At 43.1% G+C, this 25,411-nt stretch overlaps 1 protein-coding gene across 1 annotated transcript; it reads right to left on the bottom strand.

The window, feature by feature from the left end:
- Nucleotides 1-2,605: 2,605 nt before the first annotated feature.
- LOC119652802 (plastidic glucose transporter 4-like) lies at nucleotides 2,606-23,203 on the bottom strand. Its single transcript, XM_038057126.1, has 3 exons — nucleotides 22,993-23,203; nucleotides 9,795-9,991; nucleotides 2,606-3,837 (listed from the first exon to the last, which is right to left on the bottom strand). The coding sequence occupies exons 1-3, from the start codon at nucleotides 23,072-23,074 to the stop codon at nucleotides 2,752-2,754; spliced, it is 1,365 nt and encodes a 454-aa protein (XP_037913054.1). The 5' UTR covers nucleotides 23,075-23,203; the 3' UTR covers nucleotides 2,606-2,751.
- Between the last annotated feature and the right edge of the window lie 2,208 nt (nucleotides 23,204-25,411).

Below are 25,411 nucleotides of genomic sequence, written 5' to 3'. Positions count from 1 at the left end.
GTTCCTTAGGTCAACCAAGCGCTTCCATACCATCCATCTCGACATCATCGGTAATTTTTGAGACTGGCACGGGTACAAGTATTGCCTTACAATCATCGACAGGTTTACGTGGTGACCTGAAGCAATACCTTTTTGGCTGACATGACGGTACAATTATGTGCCGAAGCCCTCTGTCGAGAGTGGGTTCGGTGCTTTGGTGTACCAGCCGTAATGATCACGGACCAGGGAATGCAATTTGAGTCGACTCTTTTGGCGTGGTTAGGAAAGCTCTTTGGTTTCAAACGCATAGGACTACTGCATACCATCCACAGTACAATGATATGCTGGAACGTTGGCACCAGACGCTGAAGCCTGCTCTAATGGCTCGCGACGAGTTGTCTTGTTGCCTTTCGTCCTCCTTGGCCTCCGCACAGCCCACCGAGAGGAGTTCACGGCCAACCCCGGGGGGATGGTGTACGGGAGGAATCTGAGCCTTACTGCCGACTCTGTACTGAATATAAGAACAGGGTTAAGCGACTTTGGCATGTTACGTGTGCTCAGAGACGCGGTTTCTAAGCTGCTTGTATATGTTTACACAAGGTAAACACAAACACCTCGTTGTCGGGTTCAGGTGAACGCCAAGTCTTACCGTTCCAGGTAGAAACACAGCCTGTACGGCAGACAGATATTCTATGGCTAGGGAAGACATATGGAGGCACACTAACTGCGTCAATAAGACTCACGCTTGAAGCGACGAGAAGAGATCTGACTGCCAGCCAAATCCAAATCAACTGGGTCTTTTTTTCAGGAGATGGAAATTTTCAAAAGACATTAACTTGGACATCACAATTGGTGGAAGTTTTACTCTCTAAAAGAGTTTGGACAATTATGTAGTGTCCAGTTGACAGTTGACAGACAATCTCTTTATCCAACGATCCTTTTCTGAGTGGATCTATCGCTGCTGCCTTTCGGGTTTTATTCGTATTTGATGAGGGGGAGGTGGATTTGATGTTACTCATATTCATCAGCGAGATCATTCTCAAGATCGCGAATGCCGTGTAGTTTGAGATGGGGTCTGAAAGCAGAACACACCTTAAGTCTGTTCTCCTGTAAGTCGTGCATAATTAGTTCTACTACATGCACCAAGATGAAGCTCACCAACCTTTCTATAAGCAGCCTATAAGTAAAAAGCAGCCCTCCTACATTCGGCATTTTGACAAGAGTCATTCTCGTGTTGCATGTGCTGTCGGAAGTAGACTACCCAAAGTTATTTTTGCATCTATTACCCCACTCCTACTGAACACCAAGTATTTGAGTGTAATCACTCGCAATGTTTGGCAACGTCTTTTAATCCAGAAGTGCCAGTCCAGGCAGTGCCATCCTCACTTACCAAGCCTTAACAAAGTTGATTGCTTCGCTTGAGTACAGCCAGCATCTTCAAGACTCTTTGCGGTTATAACTGGGCTAGATGCAAGCCATCACCGTGGTCCGGGCGATTAAGAAGGAGTCCCGCGAGAAAACGTCATCTTCACTATCATAGCTGGACTCAACTCAAACCTGCACTTCTGTTAATATTTATCGACAATAGCGGCGAGATAAACATCGCCAAGAACTTCCCCATAAGGCTCAGATTGTCCAAATTGTGTGCATTTCTTGCATAGTCGGTGCTACCCTTTCCGTGAATTGCATCTCCGGCCAAACTAGCAACCAATTTGCTGGCAGGAAAGGAAGGAGGGAAAGGAGACTTGCAAAGTAGTTCTGCTGCAAAGTACAATACTGGAAGGAAATGTAAGCTCTGAGGCTTCTCAGTTCGGTGAAAAATTACGGCAAGCATGTGATGCGTCCATGCCAACATAAGCTCGTTCTCAGAGACGAGTGGCAAACTTTTGATAGGACTCTAAAATCGTAATATATTGCAAGGCCGGCCTCATGACCAAAGGCCACAACTAGGGAAACAGGAAAAACTTTAAGCGTAACGTTAATGTTGAAAATCAAAGATGCGAAGAATCTTCTCCATTGATTACTTGCATTAATCTACAATGTGAAGTGGTGGAGTACCTTTTTCACAACATAGGAGTCAGAAAAAGCCCAGGACCCACAGGACCATGTTTGAGATGAATCATGCGACACCAAAGCTTTGCTTTGCGAGTTCCAAGAATACCCTTGAAACATCCTGCAATGAATTTTTGGTCTGTTACAGGAACAGGGCTGATTTCGTAACTTATATAACGAAAAAATTCATGAGTGATGCCACGATCCTTTGGTTGTGGATAAGATTTGACTTAATAGTTTGCGCCAGGTGGGTCACCTTATTCAGATAGGTGAAGATGGTCCACCTCGCAAAGTCAATAGGCGCCGTATCTTCAATAGATAAATAAAGACTTGGTAGATCCTAGGGACAAAGCTCGAATATGGGGCTTCCTTATCAAGGCCGGTTTGGACCGACACGGGTTATTGTTCCGTTGGATGATGACGGTAATGAGGAATATAGTGTTGGCTGTTTATTCTCAAGGATTGCCCTGTATGTTGGTCACACGATTTCACGAACTCTGCCAACTGAAACAACATTTCTATAAATATAAAAATCATTTATTATAAATAATCAAAGGATCATATAACAACTTCACATAATCATTTAAAAAAATCGTAATAAAATTCTAAAATAAATTCTAGAAAAGTATAATTGCATTGCATCTTTTCATTACACTCAATTAGTTAACAAATAGTAAAAAGCTATTTTGGAGACCAATACGGTCCAAAGGGACTTCGATGTCATTCCAAAATATCACGGCTCTCGTTCAATGTCAAGCGTTTCGTTTCTGGAGTCTTCCAGCACACCATGCCCCCAACTACTATCTGCACAGCGGCCACGATCAAATAGGCTGGCGCGACCTCAATGGTGACATAGCAACATATTACCATTGCAACTATTTGTATCACGTTTTCCAAAAACAGTGCTACAAAGATATAAAATGGTTTTCGATCAACAGCAAAACTCTCTCCCATGTAAATCACAGAAATGTGGCTCAATCCAAGTCCCAAGAAGAAGTTAAATACCATGGAGAAAGCACCGCCAGTTACAATTATCGAATAGTCAACATCACCGAGAAACAAGCCGCCAATCACAACGAACGATGCAACACATCCTCCAAATGAAATCAGCAACAATATACGTCGTCCAGCTTTGTCCACAGAGTAAATACCGATGGCCTCACCAGAAAATCTAACCAAGAAGGCAATCAGCAACGTATTCTGGTGCAACTCTCCGACGAGGAACATATTCGTGAACAAATTGAAGACGGTTAGTGTGGATAAAGCATAAACTGCGCGTAAGGCCACTACCCTTATAAAGGGTCTCAGACTTCCACTGAACCGTCTTTGTCCATCAACGAAAGCCTGCAGATGCACAAGGTCACTAGCCACATTGGGTGATGAAGGGTGATCTACGTTTAATTTCGCCAAACAAGAGATAGCGCTGCTGGTGTCATTGTTCTGTAAATGATAGACTGGCGATTCGATGCATCTGAAGTAGTTAAGGACAATGCTGATCAGTCCGAAGCAGAGCGTCAGGATTCCGAGCACTTGATCAACAAAAAAGTCCATTGAACCGATGTAGATGAGCATGTCAATCATGGCGAAACCAATTACACCAGAACAAACTAAGTAAAAGCTAATGGATCCAAGTGTTGTTCCACGAAAGTCTGATGGGGATACTTCTGATGCGTGGATGATTGTAGGCAAAAATGCTAATCCTTGTCCAATGCCTGCGATGTATCGAGCTAGTATGAGTGGTGCTGCTGAATCCCATGATGGTATCATAAGTACGCCACCAATTGTGACTAGAATGGCTGAAAGATACTAAAAGAAGTTTTGGTTTAGTAAAGTTGAAGTCATAGAAGAGTAATCATAGAAGTGGGATATTTTCACTGATTAAAGTTTGAAAGGTGACAATTTCAGAAAGATGTTTTCTTCGCCAGTGTGATATACATTTGAGCAGTTTGTACCCTTCTCCATTGCAGGGTCGCTGAGAGACGTTCTCACCGTTCAGTTCTACCAGGAGTTTGACCATGAGTCTGCCAATCCGCATTTACCACAAACTTTGATAGCCAGTTCGAAAAGGGAACCATGTCTTTGGTATTTCAGTCCATCATAGGTCCTGAACAACAATCAGGTGTCTTATGATCGATGGAGCGAAGCGTGACTGAAAAACTAAATCAACTCATCAATATTCCAAAATGTATATGTGTCAAATACACGAAATGTCATATCATTTGACACTGCCTTTGAAGTCTCTCTCAACGGTCATGCATTGAGGAAGGAAACAATGTGTCACCAGTGAAAGAAAGGTCATTTTTTATTTCGATTTTCTAATTCTATCGCTGAAAATACCGACATATGCATATATTTTGTTGTCACCTTCTTCAGTGTAAAGCCGTTTAACGCAGCTAACTCAAGAATTATCAAACCAACTTACTGATTTGCAAAAAGGAGTCCTGCCCCGTGAATGCCGACGCTAGCAAATGGAATCGTGCCTCCTGTTTATGTTCAGCAAAAATACGATAACGCTACACAAGTGCCGACATATGCACTTACCCCGCTTCAAGTTTCAACTACCATGTAAAAAGGTACAGCTCAAGCTGTGGGCATCCAACAGGATACCAAGTGTCACACAAGGAATCACTAACCTCACATTCATCTGTGGCCTTTGACGGGATTTATCTTCGAGATGTATTATAGCAGACGTTTTTGGACCCACAGAGAGAGGAGCAGATCTCTTAGCATATTACGAGTTGCTTCCAGATTTCCAGTCCAGTTATCTGGAGCAGGTTCCTTAGCATATTATGAACTCCTTCCGAAACTTCCATCCGGATTTCTTCAAGATTTAACAACGCACCTTACCTCCCCGAAAAAGAGGACAATTACCGGAGGAATCTCTTATCATGATATCCTACAGGAGTTTCTGCAATAACTCAGCTGGACAGAACTAATTGGCGTGTCATTAAGCTAAGCGGCATATGGTTGCAACGCCAAGACCACCAGTTATTTTAAAACTCAGACCATTTGCTCCGGACGCCCTGAACATCGCGGAAAAGGAATTCAATACCATTATCCAACTAGGATTAGCGCTTCTATCAAATAGTCTGTGGCTTATACCCTAGCATATGGCGGCTAAAAAGGACAACGAGAGGAGACCGTACGGAGTACCTAGTTTGGCATATCCAAGTTGTCGCCCAAACGTTCTATGGTAAAGGTCGTTTTTCAGCAAAAGACTTAATAAAAGCATTTAACGAGATCCCGGTAGTTGAAGAGGATGTGCCAAAGATTGTTATCACAACACCGTTTGACTTTTACTAGTTTCCATTTATGACATTTTACCTACGGAATGCAGCGTAAACAGCAATTCTTCCATGAGACATATTAGTCACTTCATCTTCATGTCAAGAGCATGCCAAACACGCAAAAACTCTGCCCCAAAGGTAATATGGAGGAGGAGTGGAGTGAAGAATCCAGGCAAATGCAGTTCTGGTCATCAAGCGGTCAATATCCTAGGATACCTGGTCTTAAAGGAGGAGACACGTCCTTTGATAGTCAAAGTCAAAACAAACCAATATGGAACAGTTCTGGGCATCCACGGGTACGTTAAATTTTTACAGAAGGTTGATACCCAGCGAAGCTGCAGTGCAGACAACCGTTAACAATTGATTCTTCAGGGCAAAATTAAAGAAGAAACTTCACGAATCAGCTGGACCAGCAAATCTACCGCAGGTTTCCAACTTCCAAAAAGTACTGGAACAGAGAGAGCTGCTTGCATATCCGAAGTCTGACACGTCTTTCACCATTTTCTGCGACAAATCTGACTTTGCGAAAGGAACAGTCCTCTAACAACCAACCAATTGAAACTGGCAGCCGTTGGATTTCTTTTCAATAAAGCTCGGTCCAGCTGAAAGTAAATACGGGCAGCAACCTACGAACTATGTTCCTAGCGATAAAATGCTTTTGTCATATGGTTGAAGGAAGGAAGTTTCCCATCTTTACGGATCATAAGCCGCTAACCTTCATTTTTATAAAAATAACGAGTGCTCATCAGTCAATTTCGTCAACTAGATTATATCGGTCAGTTTACCACCGATATTCAGTGTATATCCGGTTGCGACAATGTCGTGCTTTGAGGAGTTGCAATCCGTTATTCATTACGCAAAGCTTGCAACATCCCAGCCTGCGGACGAAGAACTCAAAATGCTGCAACAGGGAAACACAAGGCTCCACCTAAAGCCATTCGAGGGCACACCTGTAAGCTACGGTGTGATGTGTCTACTGGTACCATCTAACCTTACATCACCCATCCATTTCAAAAAACTGTTTCCGACGGCTCATACCACCTATCTTGCCCAGGAACAAACGCTACGATTAAACTTATAACTCAGAGGTATGCTTGGCCATCTGTCAAAGTCGATTACAAGGATTGGATGCGTGGTTGCGATAACTGTCAGCCATCAAAAGTGACTCGTCACCCGTCGGGACTTTTGCGTTACTATCATCAAGACTCGCTCACCTGAATCTTATCGTCATGCCTTATTGTAAGGATAAATGCTACTGTGCTACGTTTCTTACGTTGGTCGAAAGTAGCATAAATCCCCGATCAAGAATCCATGATAGTTGCCAGGGCATTCCTGGAAGTATTGGTCCTGCATATCACTTCGGGTTGCCTCAGATCAAGGAAGACAGTTTGAATCAAGGTTATTTAAATAACTCAAGAGCATGACCAGCGAAACCCACATCGCATACCTTCCGGTAGTTAATGGTATGGTCGAGAGTTTACACCGTCAGCTCAAAGTAGCACTACTAAGCACTCACACAGCATAGAAGGGAGACTTCGGCGCAACCGCAGGACAGATAATATATGGTCAACCATAATTCCCTCAGGTGAATTCTTCGACCTTCTGTTCCAAGCAAACCATATGATTGGGGAAACGTTCACCAAACAAGGACCCATATTGGGAGATCTTCAGAATTGTTAAGTTCTTTGAAGCTGAAGTTGCCGTACGCTGGACTCAAACCTCGTTACGTGTAATTGTAACTTTAGCCTCCAGAAGAGGCTCACCAGTGAGAGGACTAAGAGAAAATACTGGCTCTGATTCCATCATTATAGAGTCAGGTTCTTCAGATTCTTCTACTGCCAATAAAATGGGAGATATCTCTCTGGAATACGGGCCTCATTTTCCCGAAAGGTCGATCCAGTTCCATAGTCGAGGTCTCCGAGGAAACCCCTGAACCCGATCTAACTTTCATAACTAACCTATCGAGTAAGTACGTCCAGTATGTATTTCAAATATGCAGACCCTCTTAGTATTCATAAGGCAAGATTGACGTCACCTGAGCCTCACAGATTTGCAAATGAATTTACATTTACGTCGCTTAAAGGCCGCAATTTTTCACACCAAAATCTAGTCTTTGAATTAAGGGTTATATTTTCCTACCGGTCCTGAGCTGACATTTTGGATGTTGTTTGGGAAATACACATCAGAATAGCATTACTTTCAGTATACTTCCTACTCTGTAAATTTAGGTCACCAAGCTTATTTTTTGGTAAGGCTACACTCTAGTTCGAGGCACTCCGAACCGGGTTATTCTCTTCGCAATAACGCCTCGATTATGATAATTAGTAAAACCACAAGTTGTTCTTCATAGTTTTCTGAGCCTCTTTTTAGAGATTCCTGACTACTCCGGAATCAGACCTCAGAACTCGGTTGGGGAAGACCTATGCCGCTCCCCTCTGTTTTACCATATTACGGCTTGTATTATATTAATTTTAATCATCTGGGTTGTTTCGTCAATTCTGGCAATGAATTTGATGCACCTGCCGGGAATCGAAACTGGGACGGTCAGCGCTTGTTTGTACATTGCCTTTCGCGGATTCCGGGGCGGTGAGAAGTGGTTCAATACCCGTCCCAAAGTCAGTTTGCCTGTATTCTAGGATTAGGACATCATTCGATACCCGCCACTCTGTATGGAATCCCACCGTGCTATCGGTTCGCAAAGATCCCTTTTCTGCCAAGCTCGTGGGATTCAGTCAGATGATCATCAAACGAAAGACGGTACTAGGAGAAAAGGTCATACCAAGAGAATAATCAGAGGATGTACCATATGTATTCACCTCCACGGATCATGATACGTGCCTTGGTTCCATTTGAAGAGGGCCCCTCCTTCATAGTAACAGATGGGTAATAGCTATGAGATTGATACTCACTGCTTAGGAAGTTGACGAATAATGGACTGAACAGGGTCACGGAGGAACGAATTACTATAATACAAAGTTCACCATAGCACTGCCAAGCTGTTCCCGACAGTATCAACATTTCTTTAGAATGGACGATCTCATGAATCATTCCAGAAAGCATAAGGTATCAGATTCACCAGAGTATGTGCTTTGATTGCTCCATAATGAGAGAGTGTAAATGAGCCGCTGAAGGTAAACATGTGCCCGCAAGCCCGGTTTAAAGGGAAAAAGGGAACAGAATCTTCAACAAGATTGGGCTGATTGCACAATTTCGTGGGACAGGAAGTAGAGGCATAATTTTCCCTCCGAACTCGGATTTCTTCCTAAAAACTCGAGTGCCAAAATAAAGTTTGAAGAAAGCTCAATTGCGAAATTTGAGGATGAAATGAAGTATTCAAAAATAGCCCACCCTCCTAGGTAATACATAAATTGTATTCCAGTTAAACGTGTAAGTGGTTTTTAGTAGGCGGAAATTCCATGTATCCTCGTTCTTCAGCTCAGGCATCTCCTGTAGTAGTTGCTTTCCCTATGTGTAATAAAAAAGGAAAAACCCTTTTGCTATTGGAGCAACCGGTGAAGAAAAGATAGTTCATCAAAAATTCTTCATTTCTCTCTAATGCAACTTGCTACACTTAGGGAGTAAACACTGATGAGCGTTACCTATTCCTAATTTCTGTCACCTTTTCGGACTAACGTCTTCCTCTTTTTCAGCCTTTGTTTCGTTCACAAGTGGAATGAATGATGAGCAGCATCTTGATCGGCGGCCCCATTTGGCTCTGTCAAACAACTGATCTGGAATTAGTCGGGAGGCATTCAAATCACCATCAAGCGTATCAAGCCACGGTTTTTTCGACCGACCTTTTGGTCCTTTCCCATCGACTTTAATCAATCGGCGAATCTTGGCAAATGCATTCTCGTTAGCGGGAATTACATGACCATACGATCGACGCCTCTCTTGTAATTTTTCTACGATCGTTGCAACCTCATATTGATCGCAAATATCCTCATTTTGGATTCGATCAGCGCATGTTACGCCACAAGTCAAACCGACGCTCATTGTCTTCCACAGCTGACCAACACTCAGAACCATATAGGGTCACAGGACGGATAAGGCTCCGGTAAATTTTGGATAGGAGAACTCCACTTTACACAAGATGCTCTATATCAGCTTTCCTAAAGAGACACGAAGTGGTGATGATATCAAACTATGAACTAGCCCTCCGGGAATGATCTTTGCCGAAAGTCTCCTGCGTACCACGCTGTTTGTGGATCGGTTTCTTATGGGAGTTTCGAGCTACGGTTAAACCCATAAATTGCGTAGAAACACATTTACCACGGAGCCTCTATTTAGCTTTGTATTTAAAAGTCAATCCTTTAAAACTAAATAAAACAACCCATAAAGATACAAATGTATAGTACAGACAATCTAGCAGACGCCGCAGATCTTTTCTTCCGACCCTGAAATTGCCACCATTACCTTAAACAGGAAAATATCCACAAAATTCTATAGTCAAAAAAATTCACAAATATGACTTACGTAGATTTTATCTTTTTGAAATTTCCAAACCGCAAATGCAGCTAATGCTGAACCCATTATGAATGCTACATTCCAACTAACAAGAGCATGAACGTATCCTGCAGTATTCAGTCCGTAGAAAGCCCACTGATTGGGCATAAACCAAATGTATGAAGTCTGTGCTATGAATAATCCAGTGGTCATAATAACCATCGCACCTGAAAAATAGATTGAAATTAAAAAATATTTTAAAGACCAAACAGGACGGACTAATGAGATAAACTTCAGTTTTAAAGAGGGCAAGGACCCTTTGTATAATCCAATTGGAAATTCAAACAGGTTAAAGAACCTACTATCAGAGGCGTCAGCGACTGACCCAGGAGCCTCACTCAAGAACGTCACCAAAAGAAACAAGCTAGAATTTATTCACTCCAGCCACTAACTATTTTAAGCCTATAGACCTCCTCCAAAGGTTATCTTAACAGTCACCAGTCATCATCGTTATCATTAATGACACACCATCCGGTCTAGGCCTGTCTTAATAAAAAACTCCAGACATCCCGGTTTTGCGCCAAGGTCCACCAATTCGATATCCCTAAAAGCTGCCTAGCGTCCTGGCCTACGCCATCGTTCCATCAGGGCAGGGTCTACCTCGACTTCTTTATACGCAGTCAGGCAACTAAAACGAGCGCCATATCGTCAGAACAAACCTAAGCTACCTTGGCGAAAAAAACGCTGCCATATCTCTACCTCAGGAATGATCACCATCTGAAGCCACTTTCAGTCATTCTGCTTCTGAGGTAGAAGTGAGACGGGGTTGCCCAGGACGAAACTGACTACTCTCCTTTTACAAGAAATATTTGTAACTACGCTTAGATACTTGCAGATTTTAGAGCACATTTCGACTTTTGCCAACTGAGGTCATTACAGTATTCAAACCTACAATTGTAAAGGAAGATTCGTGTATTGAGGAGTAAATTGAAATTTAACTCCTCCGTGGTCATAGTCTTTCCACCACGAGAAAACGTATGTACTTAAGGCCCCACTACCTTTTTTTATGGGTAGATATATTTAAAAGATGCTACTGCGCCAGGTTGCAGCAGTGTGTGGAATCCTCACCCACTAAAACCACCCCCACTACTCCGCCCATAGCATCGCGGGACCACCGTGAAGTATTACTTCACGAGGAGGGCTCTGGTTTACACCAGCAAAACTAAATCACGCGTCCGTCGCGCTTTCCAAGCTCGTTCCACTTCCTGCAGCTTTTCCTTTATCCAAATTACTGTTGCGTTTATCGCACCCTAATTTTCTGCAGACCTCAGAATTTCCTCCACGAAATTATGGGGTCTGATAACCTTGAGGGCGTCGTTTAACCTCCCTCTTTCATTCGCGAATCTCGCACAATGGAACTTAACATGCTCCAGCTCCTCGGATGTAGCGGCGCATTCGGGACCGTCTAGGGATTGATCCAATCCGAAGCGATGCAAATACTTCCTATATCCACCGCATCGCGTAAGGAACTACATTAGGTGGTAGTTCAACTCTCCATGCTTGCGCTCGACCCATCCCTCAATACGCGGGATCATTGAATGGAGCGGCCTTTTTCGGAATTATCCCACCGTTGCTGCCACCTGCTGTACTGCTCCTTCCTAGTGGCTTTCGGAAGCTTGCAATCATTTCGGCCGGATTCGTCATCCTTCTCCGATAGGGACAGTGTGCCTCATTCGCTTGAAGATTCAAGGGAATCATCCCCGCGATGACAAACACTGCCTCACCAGACCTTGCTAGAGATGAGCTTGACTTGCCGCTTTTTCGCGCGCATAGTTCAGGTGTCCCTTGAAGCTCAATTTGGCATCGATCATTACCCCCAGGTATCTAATGATCGGTTTTTGAACGACCTCTTAATTACCCAGATTTTGATAATGTTGTTTTTCCTGAACTTGGTAATAAGGCCCGCCTCCGTCTTATCTTCCGCCAGGTCTAACTTCACCATTTGGAGCTATGCTTTGATGACGTGAATGATTTCATTTGCATACAGTTCCACGTCCTGGTGGTGTTTGGCCGCTACCACCAGGTCGTGTGCAAAACCAATCAATATTGTCTCCTTTGGCACGCCGCCAAACACTCCGTCATACATTATGCTCCACAGCAGGGGCCCCAGTACTGAACCTTAGGGACACCTGCTGTCACAACAAATTCCTTCGGCCCGTCGTCCACCTCGTGCCAAAGAAGTCCCTCCGAAAGGTAACTCTCGATTATTCGACCTAAGTAACAAGGGATCACCTAGTTTAGCCAGGGTGCCCTTAATCCAACCTCAGTTGGCCGAGTTAAAGGCATTCCTGACATCCACCGTCATCACCGCGCACCACTTACCAGCGGCCGATCCCTCCCGGGTCTGCGATCGTTGCAATGGCATCGACTGTGGACCATGCTCTACGAAACCCGTACTGCCGCTCCAATAGACCACCCGCTTGTTCGAAGCACGGATGCAGCCTGTTGCATATCAACCTCTTCAATATCTTCTGCATAATGTCTAAAAGACAGATAGGGCAATATGTAGAGGGTGCGCCATGTGGTTTCTGGTTCTTCGGTTGCGGAACCAACTTCTGCCTTTTCCACTGGGCCGGAAACACTCCATACATCATGCACGATTCAAACGTACTTATGAACCATGCGGGCCTGATTTTAGCAGCCAAATTTAGGGCTTTGTTCGGAATCCCGTCCAATCCCGGAGGCTTATTATCCCCAATTCATCCACAGATGTCCCGTAGTCCCTTATCGGTAAACCCTGGGATTTCGAAGACGTCCTGTTGCACAGTTGGTTGAGGTTCACTTTCTTCCTGTTGTGGGAAATGTATTGCGATTATTTTAAACAAGAGTAGCGGTCACGTCGATTTTTTTCCACAAATCTTGTTCTTTTACTTTATAAGCATTCCCCCACGGGTTCGTATTTGCAGCAAGGCACAACTGTTTATAGCAATTCCGCTTACTTTCGCGTATCGCCTTTTTAAGACTCATTCGAAGATCGTGGTATTCCTTCTCCGGCTGCGGATGTTCTGGCTTCCCTCTGGTCCTTTGGCAAAGCCTCCCCGCCCTCAATAGCGCACCAGTAGTTTGTTGCAGTATCAAGCAAGATTTGGCCCCTGGCGTTTGTTACTCGACTTCCTCAGTCTAGGGCCCACGTGTTCAAATCGCCGGGAATGATTTTGGGGCTGTACTCCCTAGCGTCCAACAAGAAGCCGTCTAGTATCTCCTCATATTGGGCTAATGTTGCATTTCAAAGAGCATAACAGCTGTAGATATGGACGCCGTTGACTTTTGCCCTTACAAAGCCGGCCACTGGGAATGCCATTGTTTCTTGGATGGTGTACCGTCCACATGCTCATATCGCCGCGTTTCCCGATGAGTTTTTCACCCAGGTAGCACCAACCTAATTTAGCTACGGTTCACATAGCACTGCCACATCCACACAAATGGTTTGCAAGAGCAAGTCTTGAGCTGCCTCGCAATGGTTAAGGTTGATTTTTAGCAACCTCACTTGACCCTACGATTCAGGTTCCTCCTATATGCCGGGCACCTTCCACTACCTGCAACATACTCGTCGTCCACTCCCTTTTTCCCTTTGTACAATATGCACCGTAGATCTCCTGTGCAATCTTTGATAAGGTGGTCCTCTTTTCTACACTTTCTGCACCTTCTCGACGTATCATGCTGCAAAGTGACGGAAATCGAGGCATATCAAGCATCTCTTAAGAGATATTTGCTCCCTAAGCCGGCACACTACCTAACTTGGTCTTACCTTGCCCGCAGTAATCAGTTTAATCTCTGATACCACCGGCAAACCAATAATAGCGGTCTATGCACCTTCATAGGCCTTCTTCACCCTTTTGATCGCTCTTTCTTCTGGGTCGCTAAGGTTGAATTGTTTCCTTAGCGCGGCATAGATATCTTCTTGTGCTGTGACCTCATCTAGGTATTTTCACTCGATTACCATCTGTTGCTTCCGAGCTTTCACATCTGCTTGCTCGCCTAGCACCTTCTCCACCTGACCCCGAAAACTATCCACTGCCTTTTCGCTAGATTTGTTTAGCTCCAGCATCAAATCCTCTTTTGCGTACGTCTGATGCGACATACACTGCCGCCCAATGTTTGTCAATTGAGGATTCGCTTTGATTTTCCAAAGGATATCGGCGTAATGATGGAAATAATGATAATTTCCCGACGAATCTTCTTTTTCTGCTTCTGCGTCTTTTCGCCGTCCACCTTTGTTTATCCTTCAGCGCGGGAGTAACTGTAGGCTCTTCCCTTTTTTTTCAAAGTTGGGGCCGTAATCAGAGAACTACCCGAAATTTTCTTCAGCGAAGAGGACTTCTCTTCTTGACTGCTTGTTAGACACCACGGGATTCACTCATTCCATCCCTACTCCTACTCCGTTGCCCGCGTTCTCACCTACTTTTTGTTGGGGAAGCGTCACCTGCGTCTCTCTGCGGATTCTCCTCCACTGCTCTAATATAGGACCAAGTATATTCCGAGATAGATAATCCGCCTCTCCTTAATGAACTCATAGAGTTTCCAAATTTCGTTCCGAGTCCAGCAACGAATCTCGATTACCTAGGGGCAATGTTGCCCCCAGCGGTGACCTCTCAAGCTTTGAGTTTTTTCGAAAAGCATCCGGTGTAGATCTCATTTCCACTCCACTAGGGTCGCTTGCAGCATTCAACGCCAAAGTACAAAAGTTTCCCCCTACTGAGGCACAGCGGTCGCTGGATATCGACGGCCGGGAGTCCGCTTGCCAACTCCCAAAAACCGCCGGTACTGAGTTTCTGAAGCCCTGCACCGTAAAAAACTACCTTTCTCGTCCTCCATATTTGGTTTGATTTCTGGGTGTCCTTCCCATAGCCAATTTGCATCCACGGGTGGGCGTTTACATTCCACTTACCCGGCCTGCGCATAAGCATGCCCATAACGCATCCACCGAGCTTTCCCTTATCCACACGAAGGGACGTATCTGATGGGAGATCTGCAACTCCACACAGGCCCCACCACCTTTGATGCGATCGCTAATATCGCTACTATGTTGCTATTATTGTGTTTCTTTCGTTTCGATTAAAATGATTAATCACCCCCACAAATAATACCCCATATAATACCAACCTTCATTCATTCACCCCCTCCATTTTAAGATTATTTTAAAAAAAATTGTAGATAAAGATGTATTCAATGTTTTAATCTATTTCAATTATCAACATATAACCCTACAATATTCGTATTTATGGCTTATCCTAAAATTGATTTCTTCCTCATATGTCTGTTATATTGGAGGCCAATTGCGATATTCCCTATCAATTATTTCATAGTAGAACATTTTTGTTTTATCTTTACGTTCATTCTGAGAAGCGGTGAATAGTTACCCTGTTTTGATATTGTTTATATTGGGGAGTTTTCATTATTTTTTCCATTTAAAATGAGTCAGTTTCTTGGGAAAGTCCGCGGAATTTGTTTATATTTCTAATCTGATAGTAAACAATTCAACAGAAATGGCTTTACTTCCTATAATAAATCCTATTTCATTGCTTTCAAACAAAATAAAAGTCTCAATTACGACCTTTTATCTTTTGTGGTATATCTTACTGCATTTGTAGTTTTTGATAATATCATAACTTGGGATTGAGGTGTTTCCTTCAGTAAAAGGTCTGATTCTGGTACACTTTCCTGGATGACTCACTAATTTGTATTCCTCCAAATCTAAAGTCCTTTTCAAATTGTGACTTATTCTACTCAACTGTCAGATTACGAGTATATCAGATACCAACCGAGACCAACAGATAGGAAAAAATCCCCCTTGGTGGAATAGCATAAATGCTAAATATAATTCGCCGGTATTTGATAACATATAGTGTTTGAATGTCTTATCAGGTGTAGAAGAAATTGGGTATAACCCAGAGTAGTAGTGACAAAATGTGGTCATATCGTCAAGCTATTTGGGAAGTTGAGATAGACTTTGAATATCTGCCACCAAAATCTGACACTAAGATACCTGTGTGTAACTTTAGTAGACAATTCAAGATGAAAGGATTTAACTGTCAGTTTGGACTCATATCTAATTATTGTTCTAGAGGATGTAACCAATTAAACCGCAATATTTGTGATATAATCGCACATGGAAACCATAAATACCGTCCCCTCTTATCTGAGGTAAAAGCATTAGAACTCTTAACCTTCGGACCCATTCCTTTACTATCAGCATCCGCGACATTGATTACTAATTTATCAGGAAATATGTTCACCATTCAGTGTCATTTCTACTGAAATCCAAAGTGATGGGAGTCTACCATAGTATATTCCCGATAAATTAATAAAAATTAGCTTGAAGTGTATATATAGATGACTGTCCGTCCATTTTTGTTGACACAGTCATATCAACCAAGTGATTGCCGAAAATGGCTCTACTCACTTTTTCATTCGTTTGGCATAGCTTTGATTGTGGACTAAATACAACGGATATTGGCAATCTCAATAGTATTATATCTAATCAAAGATACGAGAAGGCAACATTGCAAAGGTTTTATTGAATTTTTGAAATCTGAAAGATAGTATAAACATTCACTTGATAAGAGGCTATGTTATCAAGAGAAAATTTTTAATTGAAATTACTAACTTAAACTTTAGTGAAATCATCATCATCATCAACGGCGCAACAACCGGTATCCGGTCTAGGCCTGCCTTAATAAGGAACTCCAGACATCCCGGTTTTGCGCCGAGGTCCACCAATTCGATATCCCTAAAAGCTGTCTGGCGTCCTGACCTACGCCATCGCTCCATCTTAGGCAGGATCTGCCCCGTCTTCTTTTTCTACCATAGATATTGCCCTAATAGACTTTCCGGACTGGATCAGCCTAATCTATATGGATTAAGTGACCCGCCCACCATAACCTATTGAGCCGGATCCACAACCTGATGATCATGGTACCGCTCACAGAAGGAAAAGATGAGGACTGGAAAGATCATTGTCTTGTATAGTAAGAGCTTTGACCCTATGGTAAGACGTTTCGAGCGGAATAGTTTTTGTAAGCTGAAATAGGCTCTGTTGACTGCCAATAACCGTGCGTGAATTTCTTCATCCTAGCTGTTATTAGTTATAATTTTCGACCCTAAATAGGAGAAATTATCAACGGTCTCAAAGTTGTAGTCTCCTATCTTTGTTCTTCTCGTTTGACCAGTTTAGTTTGGTGCTGTGGGTTTTCCACCATATATTTGCCTTCATTGAGCAGCCCTAGATCTCGCGTCAATCGCCGCCCGCTCGATCTGAATAAAGGCAGTTTGCTCATCTCGGGTGGTTCTTCCCATGATGTCGATATCGTCAGCATCGGCCAGTAGTTGGGTGGACTTGAAGAGGATCGTACCTCTTGCATTTACCTCAGCGTCACGGATCACTTCTTCCAGGGCCAGGTTAAAGAGGACGCATGATAGGGCATCTCCTTGTCGTAGACCGTTGTTGATGTCGAATGGTCTTGAGAGTGATCCTTCTGCTTTTATCTGGCCTCGCACATTGGTCAGGATCAGCCTAGTCAGTTTTATCAATTTCGTCAGGATACCAAATTCTCCTATGGCGGTGTACAGTTTTACCCTGGCTATGCTATTATAGGCGGCTTTAAAGTCGGTGAATAGATGGTACAACTGATGTCCGTATTCCAGCAGTTTTTCCATCGCTTACCACACAAAGAAAATCTGATATTTTGCTGATTTGCCTGGAGTGAAGGCTCTTTGGTATGGAGCAATGATTTTATGGGCATATGGGGCTATCCGGCCTAGCAAGATAACAGAGAATATCTTATAGATGGAACTCAGCAACGCGCTATCTCTATAATTGCTGCATTGCGTGATGTCTCCTTTTTTTTTGTTTAGGACAGATAATGCCTCATTGTCAGTCGTCAGGCACAAAATTCCGTAGATTGTAGGCCAATTCCAGGGTTGTTCTCAAATTTGCAAAAGTGTACGCATAATGCAGGTAAGAGAAAATTATCGTTGATAAAGACCAATAATAATAAAGGATTCAGAATAGGGCCCTGTGGGACATCAAAGGAGGAGGCTAAGGAGCGGGCTGTGCAGCCATAAAAAAAGGCGCAGCTGAACCGGTTGGAAAGGTAAGAGGCAAGCCTTCAAAGAACTAATATGGGAAGATTAAGAGAGTTGAGTTTGGAAAAAGGTATCTTGTGATTTTCAGTGTCGAAAGTTCTTGAAAAAATCAATGTAGATAATAAGTACTTCCTAACATGAATTTAAATATTTGGCCACGAAGTTAGGTAAGTCGACCGGGTTAGAGACACTGCACCTACGCTTACCAAAGACGTGTTGCTTTTTCACTATGAAGTGGCCAAATTGGGCCGACAACGAGTCGCTGACACACCTTTCAAAGATTTTGGAATAGGAGGAGTGGTGCGAAGTGGGACAGTAATTTTCAACAAAATTGTGATCGCCACTTTCGTGAAAGTGGATAATAAGAGCTTCTTTTTACAGGTTAGGAAAATGGTTCTCTTCGAGGCTCTGAGTTGACCACCTTTAAACAGAAAGAGACTAAGACGACTGTCGTGACTAAGGTCTACATTGGTGTCAAGCTCAACTTTTCCGTGGCAGTAAATTTTTGATGAATTCTTTGTGAACTTCTGTGGTGAGCAAAACAAAATAAGAGCACAGGAACTTAAGGACGTAGTAGGGAAGAACATCTGATAAAATGGAATAGAAGGTGTTAAGCACTAAATTATACAAGTGCTTTTTCTTTTGATGAGGTTGTAGCTTGTTTATGTGAGGTTGGCATGGCTTTTGTTTTTGTTTGCTGAAATTTTTGAATACATACGCAATCCAATGAAAGGTTGTAGGAAGGCCTTACCGTTTTGAAAAACGAGGTGACAGAACTTAATACGTACCATTTTCTAAGATGTCCTATGTCCTATGTATAACTCCCACAGGAAAGAATTCGTAAGCTGTGTCGTTGAGGGAGACTTAACCTACTACCTCAAATCTGTACCGATACTGAGTGCTGAGTATACACAGAAATAACCCACGGTCGAAAACAGATTCATAAATACCTTATATCCTAGATCCCGTTTGAAAAATTCTGATACGGGTATACCCCACCTATGACTTTTAATGAAGTGGTTGTCCTTGTGCTAAGGGAGGGAGAACGGGTCGTTCCCAGTCGTTCCTCAATAATTGTTAGCTATAAACTAAGATGTGGTCAACAGAGACAAATACGAGGTCTTGATCTCATAAAACTTCCTGTATGAAGTGGTGAAACGTCCATGTGCAAAACCCAACTGGTGTAACGATGGCCATGTTCGGAATATCATCTGGTTCCACTGGAATGTGGTTAGAGGCTTTGTGGAACTCCACCACTGAAAGTACTGCATTCTATGCAGGAAGTGTAATCTTGTAAGAAACTAATCTGGCACCGATTTGGTCATGCTAACTTTATACACACGGTACTCGTCACGCTCGTCAATCAGTGTTTACTTTGCGCACAATGTGCAAGGAGTTGCTCCATGTGTTTTTAGATCATCGACAATTTTTTTTTTATCAGGACACAGAACCACTTGATATACTCTACACTTCTGAAGGATCACACTGTCTTGATGGACAGAATGGACTGTGGGCGTGTTTCGTTCATTATACATATATATACATAGCTCTCATTTACCCCTTATAGTATAGCATGTCAACGAGATCTACGCGCCATTGATCGCGGTTACTTATTGCAACTAGCCATCCACGTATGCGTCGAACAAGTTCTTCGTTTGAAATAGTATCAGGCCGGCATATTCCGACTAGATGACTCAGATAAGTGTTCACGAAGGCTTGAAGCTTTTGTGTAACAGTGGAGTTTACTTTCCATGTGTAACTCCCATGTAGCAACACAGAGAAAACACTATCAAAGAACAGTCCCAACCTAATCTTCTTTTTCTTTTCCTTCAGCCTTTGTCCCGTTCGCAAGCGGGGTTGAGATAACACTGCAAACTTGTTAAAAGGGAGAGTTGAGTTCAATTTGCCTTAAGAAAGTTAAACTTGACATGCTTCGCCCAACAGAAAAGTAGAGTCAGGTTATCTGAGCTTCAAACTCGAGAGGAAGATGATGGACTTCAGGAGCAACGTAAGAGGATTTGTCAGGGGATTGAGAAAAGCAACGCACAGGAAGGTTAGAGAGGACAAGATCAATAGTGCGGTTTAAGTGCTTTCGGCAAAACTTCAATTGAAGTGCGGCAGGAAAGGAAGGCCGGAAGCAGTAGGCCAGAGGAGCATAGGAAGGTTAGAATCGCCACAGAGATTGAAGGCCAGAGGGGAGAATAAAACGGATAGAACTTCTGATAATCTGTTGAAGAAATCTTCGTATAGAGAACGGAGCTGGGGCAGGGAATATATATACAGGATATGATGAAGGGGCAGAATCGTAGATGGAGGAGGAGGAAAAAGGGACCGAAAGAGGACTTAACAGCTATCAGAGTGCATCCACCGGTTAACTCCGCCATGCTATTAACATATTATGCTGGTCCCAAGCACAGGTAAAGGGGGAGGGTTTTCAGGCAACGTATTTTGTACTATCCACAGTACAACAAAAATAAAAGCTGAGATGAGGAAAAGAGATAAATAGAGTATAGTTGGAGTTATTCCATTATGCTAAATCCTACCTGATCTCTCTTGCTCGCAGGTCTCGCGACAGACCGACCAAGAAAATGCATACAATGTCGTTACAAACAAAATGATCGGATTGAGTCATAAGCCTCGGCGAAATGCTAGAGCATCCACCTCAGTCGACGCGGCAGGACGTGCCCCGGTCCTGTCGAGAAATGGGGAAAGGCTCTTGACGCATGGACGGCGTCAGGACGTAAGCAAGTTAGTTCGAGCAAAACAAATACGAGTCTGCACGCTAAATGTTTTCACTCTAACTGGAAGGACCGAGGAACTCGCAAGAGCTCTTCCGAAAAGGCGTATTGATATCTGCGCTCTGCAAGAAACCCGATGGTATTGTGCCAAAAGCTGCGACATTGACCACGAACGCGATAAAAATGGCTATAAACTCCTCTATTCAATATGGTGTTGACACATCTCAGAAGGTTTCCGTGATGCCATTAAAGAAGTCTAACGATTTGATGATGAGCTGATGAAGCTCAGCATTATATCAGCTGATCGCACTATTCACTTCTTCACCGCGTACACACCACCGACAGGTCCACCTGATGCCGAGAAAGATGCCTTCTGGCAACTTCTCGATGAAAAGATTTGTCACGTTCTTGCTGGCGACTATTGCCGGCGACCTTAATGGGCATGTGGGTGAAAAGGCAGACGGTAATAGGTGCCATGGTGGGAAGGGGTGCGGAGCGCGCAATGAGGGTGCCGAGCGTATAATCGATTTTGCGGACACTCATTACCTTGTACTTATGAATACATGGTTCATCAAACGATTGTCTCATCTGAAGGCATTCTTGACAACCGTATTCGTGAAATCGTTGAGATAACCGTGAATCAAGCCGGATTTGTCAAAAACTGCAGAACTACTGACGCAATACACGTTGCGCGGTTACTCATGGAGAAACACCGTGAAAAGCATCGCCCTCTTTACATTACATTTCTGGATCTAGAGAAAGCATTTGACCGTGTGCACACGAACTTCTCTGGTATGTTTTACGACAACACTTAGTGCCAGAAGAACTTAGTGCCAGAACAACTGTTCTACCACGATCCGAAAACTAAAGTTCGCCATGTGGCTGGTGTACCAAAACCGCTTCGTGTCTCTGTCGATGTTCATCAAGGAAGCGACCTCTCACCACTCCTCTTTGTTCTTGTTATCGTCACCGCCACACGGGATATCCAATGGCCAACGCCCTACACACTGCTTTATGCAGATGATGTTTTCTAGCGTCTAAAAGCAAAAATGATCTCGAGCAACTTGTCCGAGAATGGAATGATCGCCTCATGCAACATGGTCTCAGATTGAACCTAAACAAAACTGAATTTTTAACGACCGATCCCCACGAGACAGGCACAATTACTGTCAGTGGCAGTGAGCTGCTCAGAACTGAGCGATTTAAATACCTCGGGTTAACGCTGTCGACCAATGAAGAACTACGTTATGAAATTGCTTCAGGCATTAATGCAACTTGGATGAAGTGACGTTCTACAACTGGTGTTCTTTGTGATCGACGTATCAACGAACGTCTCAAATCTAAAATTTACCGCAATGTCGTCCGTCCTGTTGCCCTCTAGGGTTCTGAGTGTTGGTCGACTATAAAAGACAATGAACGGCGTCTTGCGCTAATGAAGGCGAAGATGTTACGTTAGACTAGTGGCATGACACGTTTTGATCCCATCCGAAATGGGGATATCCGTGATCGATATGGGGTTGCACCGTTCATGGAAAGATTGCAAGAGAGGCGTTTTCGATGGTATGGTCACGCAATTCGGGCTAACGGGAATTCACTTGTCAAAATTGGTCTGAACATCGAAGTTGATGGTAAACGACCAAAAGGCAGGCCGAAAAAACGGTGGCTTGATACGTGAGATGGGGATTGAAAAGGCTCGAGATTGCATCCATATCAGGCATTTGATTGAGCCAAATGGCGAAACCGATCACAACGAGCTGACCCCACTTGTAAACCGAACAAAGTCTGAAGAAAAAGGAGACGATATATCCACCGGTTGTCCTGCTAAGTGTAGCACAGTCTCTGTCACAACAAAAAACAGAGGAAATTCGAAATGTAAAAAAACGCTGGCAGCACCACGAACTAACATTTTACAAAGTTGTGGAACTTGGCTGGATATTCCACCACTAGATTACATTCATTTTTAACTCATGATTAATACTCAGTATTTTTAAAGAACAATGAAAGCAAGCTTGCTTGATATACTCTAAAAAAAATGTGACGGTTATATAATACTACACTTTCTCCTTAGCCACAAGGCACAGAAATGATACGCGGTTCTTGAAGCGAAATCTATTTTTGCCAATCTGTCAGTATGTAGCCACACACCATTCATAGAATTATCTGTTTGTGAAAATTGGGTATGCTCATTCACATATGAGCAACATATAAACATTTTCAATAATCCACAATTAGTCATATATGTAAACACTTTCCATTACAATAAAGATTCAATTATGTATCTCTATAAGTTGATTAACACGTGACCCCGAATCAGATATTTCTTTACACCAAATCACATCTCTCACCTCCAAAAAATGCCTGTTCCTGTCTTTTTGTTTGTGTTCTCCCTGCAGTAGCAGGTACTCCGGAAACTCCTTGATTATTCATCTTCGTTCTCCTTCACTTAACACTTTCTAACCAAAAACGAAAGCACTTAATGAAGGAATTTTCAGGGTCGAATTTAATTTCTAACTAATGCTATCCGGAGAGTACTACCAACTAGACTGAAGGAACCCACGCCTAGTAAAAAGTTTATATTTGGCTGAGAATCAGACAAACATTCATGCCACGCTAGACACCTACATATCTACGCAAAACGCAATATCTAATCAGTGAATAGATATCAATTTATAATCGATAAGATAAATGAAATTCATGTAAAAGCTTTTCAATTTTCACGCGGAGGCAGTATCTCTAAGCCTATTCGTTGTAATTCCGAAAACCCCAGAGAGCATGCAATCCGGGGGTTGTAATGGGTATGACTTAAATGTTTTCGGAAATGTTAGCGGATTCCCCCAGCATTAAAGGATGTGACTCACCGACCTTAATCTATTGGGAGAATTCAATGATCAAGAGTTTACTCACAGGTATACTACGTAAAAGGTGACAGGTTTTTTATGGCCTTATAGAGAATCAATTCAGATTTGGTACCACAACGCACTTTCCTACAAAAAAGGGGTTTAAGATGGATTCAAATTTTAAGCAATTCTGAAGGACTCATTCATAACCTACCCACTGTGCTTTCTCCGATTTTGAGTTCTGAGCGTTTAGGTTTTCTCCGGATAGAATGTTAGATTTGGAAGGTCTGATCCCTGTTATTTGCAGAAGTATATTACAAGTTTCCCAATTGTTTTCTGACCCCAATGAAAGGAAGGCTTGATGAGATTTTAAGCGTATACCAGTAAATTGTATAAAGTCAGCATCGATCTCGTGAGTTAGAACATCAGCAGTGAGCGATTGACCCTGGGGTATATCTTCGTGGTGCTGCCAATGTTCTTTCCTAAACGACCATCTCCCAAAAAAAAACCCAAGCTGAAGGTCGTTGTAGGACCGGCATAGTCTCGGGGTTGAAGAGTAAAAGTAAATATCGAAGGAGACTTCAAAAATGTCCGTACTACGTGTACCAGTAGTGACGGAACGGAAAATATAAAAGTTGGCAGAGCAATCCATCAGGCAATTACAGAGTTTGAAAGAAGACGTGTGTACCCTATATATCAAGGAAGGGAGATTAAGGGTGCGGAGCTGCGATAGACCTCATGGAGAAAGTTATTTTTGAAAAAGAGGGTTTCTGATGGAGGACCATACTACACGAAAGTGCTAAGGAGGCCTTAATTGAAGTAAAGTCGGAGAAGTAACGTAGGATAAAACTAGATATTTTGGAAGCTCGATTGATGATGTCAAAAAAGTGGGAACTGAAACGAAATTTGTCATCGAATATTACAACTGGGTCTTGGAAGCAGGCCAGCAGTGAAAGGGGCTGTCCAGAGTTGTTAATCAAGCGCCAACGGACTAAAGTACCAAGATTGGACTGCAAGAGAGGGCAGTCCGGCGGAGACTAAACAAAAGCAAATAATTTAAAGTAAAACAAACACGAGCAGATGAGTAGGGAAGTGAGGTCATCAATTAAAAACCAGGAAAATAAAGGGCCGTATATAAAACCCGGATGATTAACCATGAAAAGAAACTCTGCAGGAACGATATGAATGTTGGAGAGGAGAATATTTTGGGGCTGTATTTCCTGTCGTGAATTAAAACATTTAGCAACGAAATTGGTGAAAACCAAAAGGTCTGAAGAAGTAGGTATATGTTTCACGAAACCATGCTGTTCTTTGATAATGAGGTGACCTAAGTGCGTGATCAACTAGTCGTTGACGTATCTCTCGAGAATTTTGGAGAGAGAGAAGAAAAAGGAGATGGAACGATAATTAACAGCTAGAGAATGGGGAAAGTAGCATTTTTAAGGTTTTGTGTAAAACAAACTCTGTCTTTTTTTTTAAGGAGGTGGAAATCTTCAAAAGACTCTGGCCTGGGCACGCCAGAGTGTGGGATTTTTACCCACTAAAAACACCCCCAACTCCCCCCCTACACCATGGAACCACCTTTAGGGATTATATCACGGGGCGGAGTTAGCTTACTTTAGCTAGGTCTCCTTCCGTCTACCGGCGGGTTCGTAACCACGCCTTCCTCACTTCTTCGGCTTTTCGCAGTTTATCCTGGATTACTGCGATCATGGAATTGATCGCATCCCAATCTTCCTGGTAAGCTACCATACTCCAGACAAAATTTTCCGGTGATAGCACTTCACCTAGAGTTGTCTCTATGTTCTTCCTTTCTTCCATGAACGTAAAACATTGGAAGATTACATGCGCTGGGTCGTCTGGGACCCCGCCGACGGACAGGCGTCTGTCCGTCACACGCATTTTTCTCGGAGACTAGCAGCTATTG

This window comes from Hermetia illucens, chromosome 3, assembly GCF_905115235.1.
Source record: "Hermetia illucens chromosome 3, iHerIll2.2.curated.20191125, whole genome shotgun sequence".
NCBI classification, from domain to species: domain Eukaryota; kingdom Metazoa; phylum Arthropoda; class Insecta; order Diptera; family Stratiomyidae; genus Hermetia; species Hermetia illucens.
The sequence above is the reverse complement of the archived record's forward strand: the minus strand, read 5'-3'. Positions and strand labels throughout refer to the sequence as shown.